Below are 18,476 nucleotides of genomic sequence, written 5' to 3'. Positions count from 1 at the left end.
AGGGATCAGGCTGTTCTGCCAGAGCTGTTATTAAAGCGCTGTTTGTATTGCCTGCTGTTTTTTTCATTAGCAGGAATCTTATATCATTGCCTCTGAATATTGCATGAGGTTCAGGGAGGCTTGGTTGTCGTGACACTGCTGTAATATTTCACAATCAAAGATGGATGAGCCCATTCTTCTAGGTAAATAGAGGGAGGCCCGGCGTCGATGAGGAAAAGCCCAAAGACGGTGACGGTGATTGTGACACTGACACCGCAAAGGAGGCTGTAAGGAGAGCGAGACGGAGGGAGGGCAAAAAAAACAAGAGTGATTGGAGTCCATAAAAATGAAAATGCACTGTAAGACAAATGGAGCAGGCAGAATCGAGAGAGCAGAGTAAATGAGGGGAAGAGAGGGGGAGAGGACAAGAGGGGGAGACAGAGCGAGAAATCAAGACAGAGGGAATGACAGAGAGAGGAGGATAAAAACGCGAGAGACGGGGCTATTAGAGGTTGAGAGGAAGAGTTAGTGAGAGACCCACGCTGCTCCCAGTAATTGAAAAGGCACTGGGACTGATTTAGAGAGAAGCTTAGCTGGGTTGTTGGCGTGGTGCTGGTGTTGGTGGTGGTGGTGGTGGTGGGTGGAGGGGAGGAGAAGGAGGGGAGGACACGCTGCATTGCAGAGTATGAGGTGCAAGAACAGCCAAACCCCCTGCGGCGCTTTCCTTCAGCACCTCTACAGTCGTCATTAGCGCAACACGGTGAAAACGACCCTCAAAGGCCCATAATAAGCAGTGAGGCTGCAAAAACATTATGGCTAAATCCATACAAGCTAATTACTGTAGGTGTCTCTGCGTTCTGGCATGAATTAAACAGTGAAGGGAGAAGGGAAGGAGAAAAAGATAGAATACAGCAATAAAATGCCAGGAAAGTTATTCTGTTGCTCAAGGTGAGGTCCACCACAGAGAAACTCTCCGGTAGATCACTGTGTAGGTGCTGTGTGTGTGTGTACATGAACACCGTGGGTGCGGAAGTGTAAAGATCAAGCCTTTATAAAAGGTCGTCTCTGCTGTTCTTTATTACAGTACTCTTGACACTGTACTGAAAACTAAAGAGACAATTGGTCCATTCCTCTCAAACGCTGGCACCTTTACAACCACCGGGAGGTAAAATATGCTTGTTTTGCTCAGTATAACATTTAAAAGACATTAAGATTGTCCTAATGGTAAGCGTGTGTGTATGTGTGTGTTTGTGTTTATGCGTGCATGACAGAAAGAGCTGGAAGCTTCCTCATATTGATGTTGTTCCTGGTTTTGCTCACCTCATCCACTTCCTTAACTTGCTAATACAGCTGGACGCTACACCAACAAACAAGGCTCCATGTCACTGCTACCATCGCCTGTCTGCACCCACCCACACACACATACACACACAGGCTCACACACAGACCCACACACTCCTGCTGCATGTCACGGGCCTGTCTCATAAGCACGCCTGTTCTTTCCAGGGGCGCTGATATGTGATACCCCTGCCAAGTCAATCCTTCTCGCATTACTGCCTCTGCAGTGTGCTGCTTCATTTACACGTGAAATATTGATGTTCTTAATTTAACCCCCAGGGTGCTCAAGTGTCCCTTCCTCCCCTGAAAGGTGGGGAGGCCTTTTACAGGGATCCTGCAGCCGCAATGATGACACCACTCTCTCTCTGTCTCGGGATTGGTTGACAGGGTGAGTCTGGTTTCACCTCATTGGTTGGCTGACATGCAGAGCGGCAGGACAAAACTTGCTGGGAAAGTAGCCCACCTGTTCTGCACATATGTTTTTTTGTGTTGGCGTGTGGATTTAGTATGTAGTTTTACGATATATTTGTCAAAGGGTGAACACAGAAAGGTTAAAGTGGTAGTTAGAGGGAGTTAAGTGCAACAAATATTTGGTGAGCTGCATCTGCAAGCTTGTCTAAACAGCTCTGAAATGTAATAGCTCTGACAGAAGCTCATTTAGGACAGGTACAGTAATTTCTAAAACATCAGTTATGCACAAATTCAGGCTACATTGTCATTTCCTAAAGAGAAAAAGAAAAAAACCTCAAAGAAACAAGTATCTCTTTGCAAAACTGAACTAGTACCAATGCCCTTATCTAACACAGACCTCCTGCTCTCTCTTCGGGACGTATCAGAATTAGCAACATTAAGACCCAATAGCTAGCCCCTCAAAGCACACTTGTCGTGAATAAACCAACTACTTGTGGCTGAAATTACACATGAAACTGAACCACAAACTGAAAGAAGCAGCTTCGGATCAGTTTTGCAAGGCTAAAATGCTAGCTGGCTAATTAGCCAGGAAGTTAGCACGTTTCAGTTGTTAGCTACTGGGTGTTATGCTAGGAAGCTCATGCTATAAGGTGACGTTAGCGAACACAGAGGGATGGAGAGTTGAAAATAAAAAAGGGACAGAAATAATTGCATGAATATATGTTGCAAGGATGATTTCACTGATGAAATTAAATCAGGCTTTTTGGTGCGACAATGATGTAAAGAAATACAAATAACCTTTTTTTAACAAACAAAAAGGCAGTGACATGGTTCAAGGATGCATTTGCAGTTTATTGCCCATGTCTGATTGGATTTATCTTACATGTTTGACATATTCAGGCTTCTGGTTGGAGCTCTGCCACATTCCTCCTGTTGTAAATGTCAAGGTTTGAGTATCTGACTGTTTGAGTTGTCCTACAAACAGCAGAGCTTCAGCCCCAGCTGTCAATCAACCTCACTTCAGCTCCTATTGGCTCAACTAGTGCTGCAGGGAGGGGAGAGTAAAAGAGTGAGAGCATGAGTATGTCTGCTTATTCTCCAAAATAAAACAGTGGCTGTAATTAGAGGGGATGAAGGACATGATTCTCAGATCCTGGGAGCATTTTGAGGCAGAGTGTCTCATCCTGTTTAATGTGACCCACCCTTTCCTCTACTAAACTCAACTTTATCTGATTACTGCAGACCAGGCTCATTCCACAGCCACTAAACGGTGTAATGTGTGTGAGGACTGAGGAGGACGTTGCTCAGTGTTTTTCCCTCAAAAGCAGAACCCCACCCCAACACTGAGTAAAATAATAAGGTGTGTGAATGCCACGTTTAAGGCTGTGATTAAGTAAAGAGCTCACTACAGGCTGGAGGCGGCTGTTTCAACCTAGCTTTGCTCTTTACTGAACATGGTTAAAGTACAGTCCAAATATAGTAAAACAATGCAGCTCTTGACTTTTTACACGTTCAGGTAGTGCCGTGTCAGAAGCATGGCTGAGACTGTACTCCTGTGTGAGTGTGTGTGTGTGTGTGTGTGTGCTGTGTTAAAAGCGCACACAGCAGTAATGTTGTGGCCTGGTTTGCCTTACTAGGACAAGCCAACATGGAGTCATTTGACAGAAGCAGGAGGGTTTATTCAAACTCCCACTTGCCTTTTCAAAAACCCCCAACATCCCAGTTACAGCATGTTCCTGTTGCCTAGCAACCGCATGGGTCTTGAGAGAGAAGGGAGGCGTCATAGATGTGTATGTATATCCAAGGCTGAGCGCAAGAGCAAACACTCTCTGCTGCCTCTCCCTCCCCTGTGAGCAGCTCACTGTCTCCACAGCCATGAAATGGAGCACGGTAACGCAGCTCGGCCTGCCTCTGCCCAACACACCCAATGACACATGGAGAGGAGGATGCTTCAATCATTTATTATAGACACATTTCTCTAGGTTAACAACATACAGACTTGATATGCTGTCTTTATAGAGCACTTTGAACAATCGAGCATAATAAAAATGACATAAGACTTGATAAAGTTCATGGTCTTTTATTTGAAAAAAAAAAAAAAAAAAAAAAGACTAGCATGTACAACTTGGAATGAATGTAAACTGAACTCAGATGAACAATTGCAAAGCAAGGTGCACTGACACTCCTAACAGCATGCGCTGCAAACACAGTACACCTCTCGCTGTGCCCGAGTCTGAGTCGAGAAACAGAAGAAGAAAAAGAAAAGTGAAGGCCAGTGATTCTCTCTTGCAAGAAAAGAGGACAGACACTCCATCTCAGCAAAAAAAGAAAAGAAAAAGAAAAAAAAATAGAAAGCTCACCGTAAGACTCTTTATGTCCTCCCTCCTTTGAAGGGCAGGACGCACAACTACTAAGATGGCTGTCCAAATAACATAACAAAAACAAAAGAACATGCCAAACATTTGAAAATGTATTTTTTGTACATTGTTTTTCTCGTTTTATCTAGCATACAATTAAGTCCCATTCCACTTTAACGCTTGAGTTAGAACCTGGTATATTCTCTCATTTTAACAGTACAGGGTTCCTCTCCAAATACAAAAAAACTGTACCAAACCAACAAGAGGACAGCTTATAGTGGAATCAGCACGCTCTGGTAGCCCGGAGGAGGGATGGGGGGGCGGGGGTTAGTGCTCCGGTCTCAAGCTGCATGCATGAAGAACAGAAAACAGAGAGAAAGAAGAGATGGCCAGCCCAGACATTTACCACTAGCAAATGGAACTGGAAGGAGTTCGCCAAATGCTTTAGCTTAGTCTGAAGGTAGTAGTTACAGGGTTTGTTGTTATTATTTTTACTTGTTAAGTACTGATGCTAAACTGATCTCCGGGGGGAGGGGACAGGATCACTAACCATCATTTTCATGCAGATATTTTTTGTATATTTTTATATTTTTCCTGTGTGGACAGAAGGATATTTTATTTCAACATTCAATTATTTTCTATACAGAAACAGTATGAATAAATGAACATTTTTTTTCCAAGAGGTAAGTAAAACATTTTGATTTTTTTTTCTTTTTCTTTTTTTCTTCTAAGAGGGGACAGGACAGGGCGGGCAAGCTTCACTTTGCGGTCATCATCTGTACAAACTCTGCAGAGGGAGAGAGGAAGAGACAAAGAGGAGACAATAATGACATCAGGTTTAGGATTTGGCTCCGTCTGCTGCCAGTGAGAGCACTCACCTGCTAAATTGTTAAATGCTTTATTAATTTTTTAATCAAGTTGAGCAGGTTTAGAACACACATCCTAATTAGTGTCCCCTTTCCAAATGACTTCCATGTTCATCTCATTAAACCCAATGATTAAAAAGCCTTTGCTTCATGCTTACTGTTGTGGCTGCTGATATCTGCGTTCATAAATAATGGAGAGTAAATCATTAGGAGACTTTCTTTCTCTGTACAGTACAAGCTCTATGTATGGAAATAGGACACTTTTCACCCGAGACTTGTGGACTGTTCATAATATATCAACAGCCTTCTAGAAAATGAGCGCAGTCTGTCATGAAATGTGCCAAGAGCCCAACAGCAGGAGCAGGAGGAGGAGGAGGAGGAAAAGGGAGAGGCAGCAAGGAAGAGAGTGAAACATCCTTTCGGCACGCTGACGAGATCTCCCATCCCTGTTTCAGTATCTATAGCTCCCAACTAATAATAACTAATACATATAACTAATACTCTGAGTGGCTGGCTTGTCTTCCAGCTGTCCTCAGAGAAATACACAGCGTGGAAAATCAAGTGCTCTGCTCCTCCTGTTTAATAAAAGCCTATAGCGTGGCCTAGAAACTACAGCTATTTGTGCACCATGACATTTTTGAGTGTGTGCTTCCTTTATTAGCATCTGATGTTACCTTCGTAGTTGACCTGTCCGTCTCCGTCAATGTCTGCTTCTCTGATCATCTCGTCCACCTCCTCGTCCGTTAGCTTCTCTCCCAGGTTCGTCATGACGTGACGGAGCTCTGCAGCGCTGATGTAGCCGTTTCCATCCTGGAAACATGGGATCAAAATGTGTGAAACATGAACAGTCCCACAGGGTTGCACAGTCCCCACCCACCCCCTGGATTGATTAATGAATGGAAGTGTTCAGCAAGGTGCTAATCACAGAGGGAAACTGAAACTGATGACTTCCGCTTCATACCAATGAGTCAGCTCATGTCCTATGACTTGGTAAAAATGAAATAAGCATGGTGATGAAAAACAAAACTTCAGCTGTCTCATTCTTCTATGGTAACTCTGTGATATTTACCTTATCAAATACCCGGAAAGCCTCACGGATCTCCTCCTCGCTGTCTGTGTCCTTCATTTTTCTGGCCATCATAGTCAAGAACTCTGGGAAGTCGATGGTTCCATTACCTGGAATGGGTGATCAATGAGGCACATTCATCAGCAAAAATTGCAATTACTTAAAAGCAAACTCAGATCAGCAGAGAAAATGTAGGCCAGCATTTAGCTGATGAAATGCAGCCAACTGAAAACTGAAGTCCTCCAGCCCTCTTGTGCTCCCTGATGACAGTCTGCATTACTTTACAGTCTCTATCTTCTCTATTCTTTGCATGTACTCCTTGCAGTGATGCTGCAACATGAGACGCGAGTAGTCACGGAGAGCAAGCCTCAAATCATTTTAGTGCACACCTTCCTCCCTGTGATAAACACAACTGCATGAATGCGTGTTTTCCTTTCTTCCTCGGGGAAGCCCTGGGAAAATGTAGCGTGTTTTATACACAGCGCAGCAGGAGAACACGGAGGAACATGTGGCCACTCATCCATAATGCAGACATATAGTACACTGTGCTGTGTGGCCTTGGAGGAGCCTGGATAAATCAAAGGCTGCATCTCTGTCAGAAACACCGGCTGGAGGGGAAGAGAAAAGGACAAGGAGGGGGTGGGGAGCTTCGATCCAGATGTTCAATCCCTCTTCACCACATTTGTCAACACTGAATGTCATTTATCATCCGCTTTATTGGTCTTACTTTGTGCCGTCATTGTGTTTGCTGGTGGTACAGGAATTAGTGGTTTGGTTTTTATGGTGGTGCTAATAGCAGCTGCTGTGCTGGAGGAGCATGTATGCGTGCAACAGGATCAATATCATGTTGCTGTTGTCAAGACAGGATTAGCAGAGGATCAGACCCTCCTGACAGGGGAAGGATCTATGAGGAGCTCAGCAGCTCGCCAACTGCGACCTCAGGAGGGACAGAGGGAGCGGCGGTGGTGGGTCTAATGGTTGTGAAAAGACTTCTGTGTGGATCTGGAGATTTTGGGAGATTGTCAGGGTATTATAATTGAAAACCGACAACAACAAAAAAAAAAAGTCAGGGGATTGAAGTGAAGGTCAGGGACACCGAGGGTAAAGTACCCAGGAGGATTAGCCCTGGGGATGGGAGGGGGAGATTGTACGCAGATTAACCAATGACAGAGCATGCTTCAGAGAGTGGGATGGAGAATAAGAGAGTGTAGAGGCAGAATGTGTGTGTGTGTGTGTGTGTGTGTGTGTGTGTGTGTGTGTGTGTGTGTGTGTGTGGATAGAAAAGGGATGCAGTAATGTGATGGGGCAGATGGTGATCTCGTGGCCGGGGGTAACAATCTAAGGACCTGTTATCTAACGCACAGAGACAGCCGGCAGCATCAAGGGAACACATGCTGCCACTGGAGGTTGGGATGGAGGCTGTGGGGGGGTTGAGGGGCTGTACCACTCCAGGAGAGGGGCAGGACTGCAACTGGAAAATCATCATCTGGGGAAGGGAGGGGAGAGCAGGACAATGACTAGAGAAGCTTTGCAACCCTTCGGTTATATCTGCTCAAGTGCACCTCGAGCCAGCTGCTGCAGCTGAGGGAAGGAGGGAAGGAAGCAAGGAGGGATGAAGATTGGGAGGAAGGCTGGCGGGAAAGAGAAAATGGTGGGAGGGAGGGAGAGTTCAGAGAGGAGGGAGGGAGGCAGTGGGCGGCAGAGAGGGAGTTAGAGATGAGGGAGATGTGAAGAGGAGAGAATATAAGGAGTGAACCGAGTGGGAGATGGTGTGATTACACATAAGAGGTGCTGACGCAAACTATAGAAGGCTGAGGCATCTCAGCGCACTTGTGTGTGTGGTCATCGCTTTTTCCTGCATCATAAAGCCAACTTCCCTCCCCGAGATAAGAAAGCAGGGTGCTGTTGTGTAATGAGGATGAGTGGTGTGTAGGGACTGGGGCTAATATGTTTGTCATACAATTCTTTCATCCATAATTAAAAAGCTTTATCTTGTGTCAAACATGATGTAACTTCTCTCACAGAGTGTAGCCAAGCAGGATCTTTAATAAGCCTGAAATATTCAAAGACGTGCTAAGCAGGTGTGCTCCCCTTGTTTCCCGTCTGTGTCACTGAAGGATAAAAAGCAGCATTTACATTTCCCACTGTAATTCAAACTGTTCATAAACCGCAGCTCTGCTTTTACAACGCTATAGCCAGAAGACTTGTTCTCGTAACAGCTCTCTGTCTCGTTAAAGCCGTCCATCCTCTCCTCCATTCATCGTAATTCTTTGCCACAGCCTCCTTGTTTGGTAAATAAAGCTGATTTTCAATGGGCCAGCTGACAACCCATCGCGGCCGATGTGGGTACTGGATGTGCAAAGCGCAGAGAGGCCTTATGTAACCACTTTTATTTTCCATTACTAGCTTCATTGCTGTCTGACCTAGATTGCATCAGCCAAGGGAGGCAGAGGCAGAACAAGGGGATGTTAGCGATGATGTGTGTGTAAGTGTGTGTGCATGCTTGCTCCTCAGAGGGGGGAGGGCGCTGAGGATAGTGGGAGGACGTTTCAATAAAGGGAGTGTGGTGCGATTGATTTCTTCTGATCAATGCAGTCCCATTTACAAAATCCTATAAGCTGACAGAGCAGCACTGGGGTAAAAGCCTCACTGACAGCGAACATCCTCAGCTACACCGCCCAAGGACGGCCAGCTGGAGAGCTACAGGCCAACTCCTCTGCCTCCTCTCTCTGTCTCTGGAGCCTTTGGGAGACACTGCAGAGAAGGGTAAGGCCTGGATGAACCTCTGTCTGGACTGTGGCACCCAGCACGGGGCACTACGCTGACACTCTTCTGACACTTTGGCCTGCTGCACTCACGGGCACTGAAAGCACCTCCTGCGCGCCCACATTGTCAAGTATGATGGAGCTGAACATGCAGTGACTAAACTGCTGACACAGAGGGACACGTCATCTGAAAATAAAGCTGGCCGGACAGTTGGCCTGGACAGTTGGTCGACAGTTGGTAGAAAAAGGGAGGGAGGTGGGCAGCTACACCACTGATGTGTCTGGAAATGGGGCAGTAATGGATGCTGGGTATAATCTCTAATGCGTTTGTAGCTGAGCTTTTATCACTGGAGTCATGCAACAAAATGGGGGCATAAACTCACAGATCTCTAAAATGAGAAGTGACACTTGCACATCATTTCCTTGATTAAAAATGGGGGTGTGAGCAGGAAAGGATTAGTTTAATTGCTGATAGGAAAGGAATGGTGTCACCTTATTAACCTAAATATTAAAGCCCTTCCTCCTGACTCACAGTAGACTTGAAAAATGTGAGAATATTAACAATTTTATTGCTTCTTATCCACCTTTATAATCTTTTTCAATCATTTTACCCAGTAATTTAAGATGAAGGAGGCTCATGGGGGAAATATGTTGCTTCACCAAATAAACGTGGATTCATCTGACTTTGTAATGCAAGACATTAGTAGCTATGATCATTTCCATCTTCTTTCTTATTCAAAATTTGGAAGATGTCACCAACGTCTGACGGTTAGGATGTGAAGATGGCTTATGTGCTCATGCTGCTTTGAGTGCTCCTTAAATTTTGAAACATTTGTAAACTTTTTTCTTCTCTATTCACTTTTAGCAGAGTTTTATTGCCGACTACAAATTTCAGGTACAGGGTATTAGGGATGGGTACCTTTCACATTTGAAATGATACGAAATGGTACAGATGCCTGGTACCTGGCAATCGGTACCGGTACTCAGCGGTACCAATGTTTGGTACTTTTTTGGGTTTCTGTGGTAAAAAATACCAATTTGTCTAGTAATAAAATACATATTTTTTGACTACACATATTTGTTCTTAATTAAATAACCTTGCAATGCTGTGGTTATGTCCAGCATGGAAAACTGGCTACCCTTCCACTCCCTCACAGTCCCGAGTATACACTTAGGTACCTAAACATGGTACCTTTTGATTTTACATGAACCGATACCCGGTACTTTTGACAGAATTTGGTTGTTACCTATAAAAGAACCTAATTTGGTACCCATCCCTACAGGGTATGAAGTGTAAATACTGACCGTCAGCGTCCACCTCGTTGATCATGTCCTGCAGTTCAGCCTCTGTGGGGTTCTGGCCCAGCGACCTCATGACGGTGCCGAGCTCTTTGGTGGTGATGGTGCCGTCACCATCCTTGTCGAATAAGGAGAAAGCCTCCTTGAACTCTGTGGGTGTGGAGGAAAGAGTTGAAGGTGAGTTCATGATGACATTTGCTGAGCTGCTGAGACTCTGCAGTTAAGTTTGAAGCGGTTGAATCTTTTTTTTTTTTGACCACAGAGGTTTTGATGCTAACACGGTTTAAACTCTTCATGAAATTGACCTACATGAGGGTGAGGGTCTTAAGCCACACTGTGATGAGGAATTGAGATAAAAAGCTTTTACAGTAAGAACTTTAAGGTCCCTAAGAAGTCATTCAAGGAGCTACAGATAGCAGTATTAGCCTCAGAGCTTTAGCACAAGCTAACTACCCACCGAGGGAGTTTGAGGGAAAACTGTGTAGCCTTAACTTGAGGTACAAAGGGGACATCATTTATTCATAAAGAACTCAAGGTGCCTCTGTGATTGAAAAGACTCATGAGCTGGACTCAGTGCGCCTTCATGGCTCTTAATCCTGAGTCATGGCGTGCTGTAAGTACTTCTTCCTGTTCATTTTTAGAAGCTAACCATCCACCAAATTATTCTGAGATTATTTCATTTCATGTTCAAGTGAAGCTAATAAGAGAAAGTAAAGCAAGTGCTCCCTCCTCTGTGGTACTTTTAAGAGACAGCTGACAGATTCGATCACCCTGATATGAAAAAAGGAGTTGACTGTGAAGATGTGTGTCAGTTCATACCTGCGATCTGCTCCTCTGTTAGTTGGTCAGCCTGTGGTTGGAAAAAAAAAGAAGGGGGAGAGTTACAAACAATGAACTTACTCAACGAACCCATGGTTTTACATAGCAATCTGTTTCGTCATACATTCCTCCTCATCCCCACACACAGCAACCAACACACACTTTAACACTGGCTGCAGTGTTGCAGCGTCCAGGGGTCTTTGCTCGGCCATCGACAGGAATCTGCTTTCAGGATTGCCAAGGATTACTAATGAAGAAACCTCAAACAAACTGCAAGCCCCATTGAGAGCGCTCCAGTGAATCAGATAAAGACCTCCTGGAAACACTTATGATCTCAAACGCATTTTATTCTCTGAGCAGGATTACACCAAGTTTGAAGCCAAGAGTTCATTTTAACTCGACATGAATTTGAAAGCTATAAATTGATTGTAAAACGCTGTGGAAGCTTTGATAGTAGCAGCAGATCCATTAGAGTGTTTGTTTGATAGGCTGAAAAAAAGCCTCCAAATAAAAAGCTTCACAGAGGCACAGCGGGACGGTTCATTTCCAGCTGAAGAGGACCTCCATGGGACTGACCCTCACCGCGTTCAAAAGTAGGCCACATCATGGTGGTCCACACACTGCTGGGCAACCAGATAGCGTAATAAAACGGGTGAAATGCTGTCTCCAGACCAAATGTTTAGGTGGGGTTGACTCAGGACATAACAGCATGGAAGTGTTTTCCATGCTCCCACTGACAGGAAAAATGGCCTGCTGGGTTGGCGTGGTTTGCTCCCCTCCCGGCCTGTTCCCTCTGCTCGCTCCAGCTCAGCTCTAATGGCTGATAGTGACTCACTCGCGCTGTAAATGGTGAGCGTGCATCCACTGCCAGGCCTTTTACGTGGACGGATCAGGCCTCTTTGTGTAGCAGCCACTGGTTTTAAACAAACACCCTCAGCAGTTAAAGTGTGAACATGCAGCTCGTGGTGCAAATAACTCCCACTGAAATCCCCCCCACTCCACATCCCTGCGGTAGAGAGGAAAGATGACACACAGACAGACAGATGCGCACCAACGCCAACATGCATGTGCATCAGCCATATTTTCCATCTCCATGCTCCTGTGAGTTCAACTCCTGCAGCCGCTCGGCATAATCTAAATTTGGGCAGAGCCAGGCAAATCTGAGCCTCATTATGTCATGTTTCGAGGTGAAGACACTTTATTTTTCAAACCAAGCCAGAACATTGAATTTGTTGCATAATGACTTCATTTGGTTAGACTGTATAAGATTCAGCAGATCACCTCATGACACAATGCGAGCTGACCTTTAACTCTAAAACAGAAGAGCTCTTTCTTCAGGGCTGGAGCAGAAGCAGGAGCAGCATCAGCGTCAGGATGGATTGATTAAGGCAGCAGCCAGGGGTGTATGGACAGCTTCAGCAGCACTCATACAATTAGCAAACATGATTCAATAAGCCACTCTGCAGCACATGCTTTTCCTCATCCCTCCCTGCTCACGCTTCCTGTCTCTGTTTCTATGCAGCAGAAATGTCAGGAGGCTGAGCAGCTCTGCGGATGCTGACAGGCCACCCAGCTCGGATAGTTCTCTCAGTCTTGAGTTTTCTGGTGCCATCCTCCTCCTCTGTTCTCTCATCCATCATGTTTTCAGGATCTCTGGTTGGTATCTCCTTGTTCTTCTCCTTTTGGATGCTGCATTGTTCCTGCTCTGTCATTTCTGCCTCCCTAAGTAGACTGGGTGTGGGGTTTGGTGACTCAGTGCTGTGAGTCCTCTCCTGGCTTCAGCCCAAGCTGTTGGGGCTTCACGGTGCTGCTGTACCACAAGACCCAAAAAGCAGCCCAGCCCTTCCTTTTCTCCTTTTTCCTTCTTCTTCTTTCCCTGGCACTTGAACTTCAGCCAACAGCAACAACTCCTCCTCCTCCCCCAGACGTTTCCCCTCTCTCTGTATACTCTATATACGCCACACACTGTTAGGAGGAAACTCCCTGTGATTCACCCTCCACAGAGTCTTATGGACAGGGACGTCCACTGCCAGCCTCCCTGTCTCAGTAACAGCTTGTGGAGGAATAGGAGTGTGTCAGCGTTTGGGGGGGTGTTCGTTGGCATGAGTGGGTCAACCACTCCCACTGTTGCTCAGGCAGCCAGCCTCGGCAAAGCTCTCCAAACAGGACTGTGGGGGACAGGAGGCAGTTCACTGGGCCAGTGTCAGCGCTCTCATTCAAACAAGCTGCGTTATTTCAACTTCATCTTTTTTACAATTTAACTCACAGATCAAACAACTCCTGAAGTAGCTTCTCTGTGTTCAGCCAATGAAAGTAGGGATGCACAATATTGGATTTCTGCTGATATCCGATATGCCGATATATTGAAACCCCTTTCGGCCGATACCTATAACCACAAGTTTGTTTGTTTTTTTCACTGTAAAGAAAGCTAAGTCTATCCTGTGCTGGAATTTATATGTTACTCTTATTGTGACGGTCTTATTTGTTTAAGAAACAAACATAAAACAAGACAAAAAACATTTGATTTTACCATAAATAAAAAATGTATTATTTTTTCGAACTCAAGACATTCAGTATTGAAATACAGAAAAATAATTTCTTTAGATCACATGAACTTTAAATGTACAATGCATTTTTAAACATAACCAAGTTGCATTTGATTATTTTAGAGCTACTGTAACAACCTGGTGACAGACACAGAGCTCTGCAGTGCAAATAAATGAAGTGCTACATTTTATTTAAGGAGCTTATTTTTCAGATGGAAAATAATAATAATCTTAACTGAATAGCACCTTATCGGCTGTGCCTATCAGCAGAAATTTTTCATATCTGCCGATACCGATAAATGTGTTTTTAAGCTTTTATCAGCCGATACTGATATTGTGACGATAATATCGTGCATCCCTAAATGAAAAGTGCACAAGCAGCTGTCACTCTGGCAGATGGGTGTGACACACACACACATGCACGCACACTCACCCATTTCCATTCACCCTAACCCAAGCACAAACACAAAGAGTCAGTGTGACACACACACACTCCTTTTCTATAGGAGCACTGAGCTCCAAAGAGCGCTGAACGCCTCTTCTCTTTCAGGCCGGACAAAAGAGAGCACGGCCTCGGGGCTGGGCTGAGTCTGGAGGGGAGGAATGTGAGAGGGTGGGTGTAAACAGCACCAGCCTCCCCTCCCTACGCCCCGCAGACAGGGCCGCTCCACCATATGGCCTGGTGGTGGTAGGTGGCTGGACACTCCTCCGTACCACTGACAGCACTTTATTGCTCCTAGACACTAGGAACATGGGACATGGCTAGGTGTTGCCGCCAAGCATATAAATTATTCATCGGAGTGGATCAGATGTCCATCGAGTTACTAAACATGCATCAGCAAACAAGAGCGAAACAGGAACAGGATAGGGCCTGAGCATGGCCTGAGTACTTATTTGATACTTCCACCTCAATGGGGGAGGCTGTTTCCACTTCAGCGGGCATACTGCTGCAGACGAGGGGCTTACGCTGGAGGATACAACTTTTCAGATAAACTGATACGCAAGCCAACTCCACAACAATCGCACTTTACACTCCAGTTACAACACTGCACTGCAACATGAAACTGCATTGCAGTTTGATCCCATATATGGGATATAGGATCACAGCAGAGGGGGGAAAGAAAAGGTATACACATCCTCGAGACCCACTGGACATTAATGATCTACAGGCCTGATAATCAATGAATCAGCTTGAAGGCTCCTTTTCCATGAACGTATCATTTCCTCTGTGGTGACAGCCCCTTTGGGGCACAGCAAGATGAGCTGGATGCAGATGTTAATGAGTGTGCAAGTGTTTTCAACAGTTAGTAAAACTAGCTTCTATGGCTTTGTCAACACATTTTGCAAGTCACAGCCCTTGCAATGCTGTAACTTCCCATTCAAAAGCCCAGCAGGGTGTTCTGCCTGTCTTGTAAATCATATTTGGTAAAAACTGGCGTCATGTTGGTTTGGAAAAGGTCAGCTCCCCAGCTGTTGATGTTTTTGATGGCCGGTGTCAGGCACTGCATCTTGGACAACTCATATGGCTGCCACATTTGCATAACATCAAAAATTTGCAAAGAGGCAACCAAATAAGCCGACATAACACAAATAGATAACACAGCCTGAGATAAACCCTCAGGGCCTGCAGTGAAGGCGGAACTGCGTCTGATTCCCCTTTAATTGTACAAACCACAGCGTAGTTATAACCTTGTAATTACAAAATATGGTCCGTTTCCGTTGCGGAACACTGACGAGATACACCAGTGCCATTACCCATCATGGCACGGCTCGGCTCGGCTCGGCGCGGGCAGCAAGATGGTGCAACGCAGAAAAAGGGGGAAGCCAAACGCAGCCAGCTCCTTCCCTCATAACTAGGGTAGCGTCATTCTCGAGTTCACCGCGTTCAAGGCGTGTGAACAGCACTAACAGGGGGTAAAACATGACTTTCTTTACACTGCATCGTCACACTGCTTTATTCTCTCTCTCGTAAAATGTCTCTCCTGTCATTCTTCTAACGGGGGGCAGGCTTCTCAAAGCGCCTGCGCTTCATAGGCGGATTGTAAAACCCACTTTAATGCATTTCTGGCTGCAGAATTATGCTACAAACAACAAGAAAGGCTTAGTAGTGATTCCGAAACCACTACTTTAAGCCCAAAATGAATTGAATCTGCACTACGCAACCGTGAATAAGCCACTTGACACGAGATAGCCGAATAACGAGTAATGCAGTAAGAATTGCGCAGTTATGAGGAAATACGGTCCTGTTTGAGATATAACCATATTACAACACAAAGGGGACACGCATCTGTTAAAAGCCATCACTGTATCCTATGCAGAAGCTAAAACATATCATATGCGCTTTCCGGGCGTTTTCCATCTCCTCTGCGCATACGAATAGCTCATAAGAGGAATCAATGACTGAATAGCAAATAGCCTTCAGGAACGGAAACGCATCAAGTAACACCAGGTTTACACATCAAGTAACACGGCTTAAGTAAAATAAATACCAATTTTCCCTTCTACTTAGAATGAATGACAATACATACCATGTCGGATGGGTTGTGTGCTTGTTGGTCTGTAGAGGCAGACTAGGAGTGTGGTCGTTCCTTAGATGGAGTTCCACTGGCGGGTTAGGAGTGTGTATATTGGCCGTGGCCAGAATGGGGATTGCCTGTGTATCCCTCCGCCACTCTAGCACTGATCACTCACTTCCTTATTTCAATTCTGGGCTGCTGCAGCAGAGCAGGCCTCCAGCAGAAGACATGCCAATCACAAGGGCTGAAACGCCTGCAGTGCACTGAGAGCATCATTACACACATATTGAACTGCATGACAGGGGGGTGCAGTGATTATTCAGCAATTTGTTGCTGGATATGTCTTTTTAAAGGGGAGTTTTGAAAATGTACATCAAAGTTGTCATGACAACACTGGATACATAGAATACATCCACATGCTCATGGCAGTCAAAAAGGTCAAACCTTTTATAGGTTGATGTATTTTTTACAATTCCCATTAGGTTTACAAAACCATTTGCCTTAGCAATAGAAAGTGGTGTGAAAGTCATTTGAGGTAAGGGTCCTTTAAGGAAACCCTGAATGGATGTTTTTTGGTGCTGCTATGCAGTTTTATTCATAGGGCTTTATACACTATATAACCACCACCTGGAAACCGTATTACACACACTTTTCAGTTTCTCCCTTTTTCTCTATATAACACACAGACTCACTAACACAAAGTTAATTCAGCTTGCCTAAAAAGCTTTTATTAAACCAGAAATGCCACACATTTATACTAAAGCTTCAACAGTAAAGAAAGAAAAAAAAAAAGAAAATAGATGGCCATTGGTAAAAGACTTCCAAAAGAACTGCAGATTAACCAAACTTAATTTATCATCATAATCGTCATGTAGGGGAATTGGTAAAATTTCAAATGTTAGGCTACTCTTGTTTAATATTTTTCTGGGGCTATTTTAGTCACTGTTGTTAATCTTGACCATAACTGTAAAGATTTAGCTGCCTATTCTCCTTTTCAATTGCTAATAACTATTAGAAGTTATGGTGATGTATGTGTTCCCCCGCAGGTAACGAGGTTCAGAGGCTGAACAGAAAAAGAAAAGATAATTTGTATTGATAGAATTACTTACTTAAAGCACTTATGCTCATTTTATAAAGTTATATGCGATCAAATAAACCATATGTGCATTTTTATACAATAATAAAAGTTTTAAGGTTAACAAGAGCTGACTGTGCTGTTCGTTCAGGACGGATTATGACACCCATAATCTTCATGAAAAACAATTAGTGACCTAAATTTTAGAACTTCCCATTTGTAATGCTTTACTTTGCAGCAATTGCTCTGGTCATAACAGTAAAATGAGCCAGTCTCCCCACACAGAGTACTACTTTTCAGCCGCGGAAGGATACTTTGGTGTAGGAAGCAGCCTGGTTGACACTGGAGAATTTGCTGTGCCGGTGTGTGATCGTGTTTCTGATTGGCCGCTGCGGACCTGCAATATTATACTCCATGTGTCGGCTTCATCGATTGGCTACACGGGACCTGCATTGCACCAGGCAGTGGCACTTGATGGAAATATAATAAATATAAATACGAGAAACTCGTACAGCCGAGCACCGTTTAGAGTGGTCTATGCCTAGCGTTTTTAACGTAGTTTATAATTTTGATAAGTTTGAAAGAGATGAGAGGAAAATGCGACAGGTTTTCATTGGTGCTGGGTAAATGTTTGATAGGCTCGATATAGGAAGTGCGCAGACTTACTATTGGCTACTACAAAGTGTGGTAGGCCAACGTGAAAATAACGATGAAGCATGTCAGGGTCGCTGCCTACTTATTTAAACGCTGCACAACCCAGGATGTGGTATTTAACAGAGACCAGCCTCTTTTGGTGAACTTAGACGAGCCAACGTGTAGCTTCCTCCTGTGTTTGAACACCAAACCTGAGGAAGAATGACGACGCAGAAATGGGAAATGCAGATAGTATCGGTGTGTTGTCTTTATCTACACACACAGCAGTGTGTCTGCTGTCTGTATGAGAGTGTGTGATGTGCACCTTCCTGACTCATGCGCCACCTAGTGGACAAAGTAAAAACACCAACAACAGTTACAGACAGGCTGAAGTAGGATGTTTTGAACTGAAACACCACAGTCCTGTCCGAACTTGAGAAAGATTACAACTTAGATAGTATCGGTGTGTTGTCTTTATCTACACACACAGCAGTGTGTCTGCTGTCTGTATGAGAGTGTGTGATGTGCACCTTCCTGACTCATGCGCCACCTAGTGGACAAAGTAAAAACACCAACAACAGTTACAGACAGGCTGAAGTAGGATGTTTTGAACTGAAACACCACAGTCCTGTCCGAACTTGAGAAAGATTACAACCTACTGAGACAATAATTGAGAGGTTTTTTAATGTTTCCAAGGTTTTTAAAAATATATTTAGAGTGCAGCACAAGTTTTAAAAGAGTAACCAGTGTTCATGCATTTTACACAGTCATTGCTGTTAAAAGTAGTTTTGAGTAACTGGTCCTGA

At 44.5% G+C, this 18,476-nt stretch overlaps 1 protein-coding gene across 1 annotated transcript; it reads right to left on the bottom strand.

Moving 5' to 3' along the window:
• Nucleotides 1–3,792: 3,792 nt before the first annotated feature.
• Nucleotides 3,793–16,103, bottom strand: LOC141801691 (calmodulin-1). The gene is made up of 6 exons (XM_074684835.1): nucleotides 15,975–16,103; nucleotides 10,901–10,931; nucleotides 10,088–10,231; nucleotides 6,021–6,127; nucleotides 5,626–5,761; nucleotides 3,793–4,872 (listed from the first exon to the last, which is right to left on the bottom strand). Exons 1-6 carry the CDS (start codon nucleotides 15,975–15,977, stop codon nucleotides 4,844–4,846), a joined length of 450 nt encoding a protein of 149 aa, XP_074540936.1. The 5' UTR covers nucleotides 15,978–16,103; the 3' UTR covers nucleotides 3,793–4,843.
• Nucleotides 16,104–18,476: the final 2,373 nt, after the last annotated feature.

Source organism: Halichoeres trimaculatus, unplaced genomic scaffold, assembly GCF_033239565.1.
Source record: "Halichoeres trimaculatus isolate MK-OKI-2021-1 unplaced genomic scaffold, fHalTri1.1 fHalTri1_scaffold_13, whole genome shotgun sequence".
In the NCBI taxonomy this organism is placed as follows: domain Eukaryota; kingdom Metazoa; phylum Chordata; class Actinopteri; order Labriformes; family Labridae; genus Halichoeres; species Halichoeres trimaculatus.
This window is presented reverse-complemented; position numbering and strand designations above follow the sequence as displayed.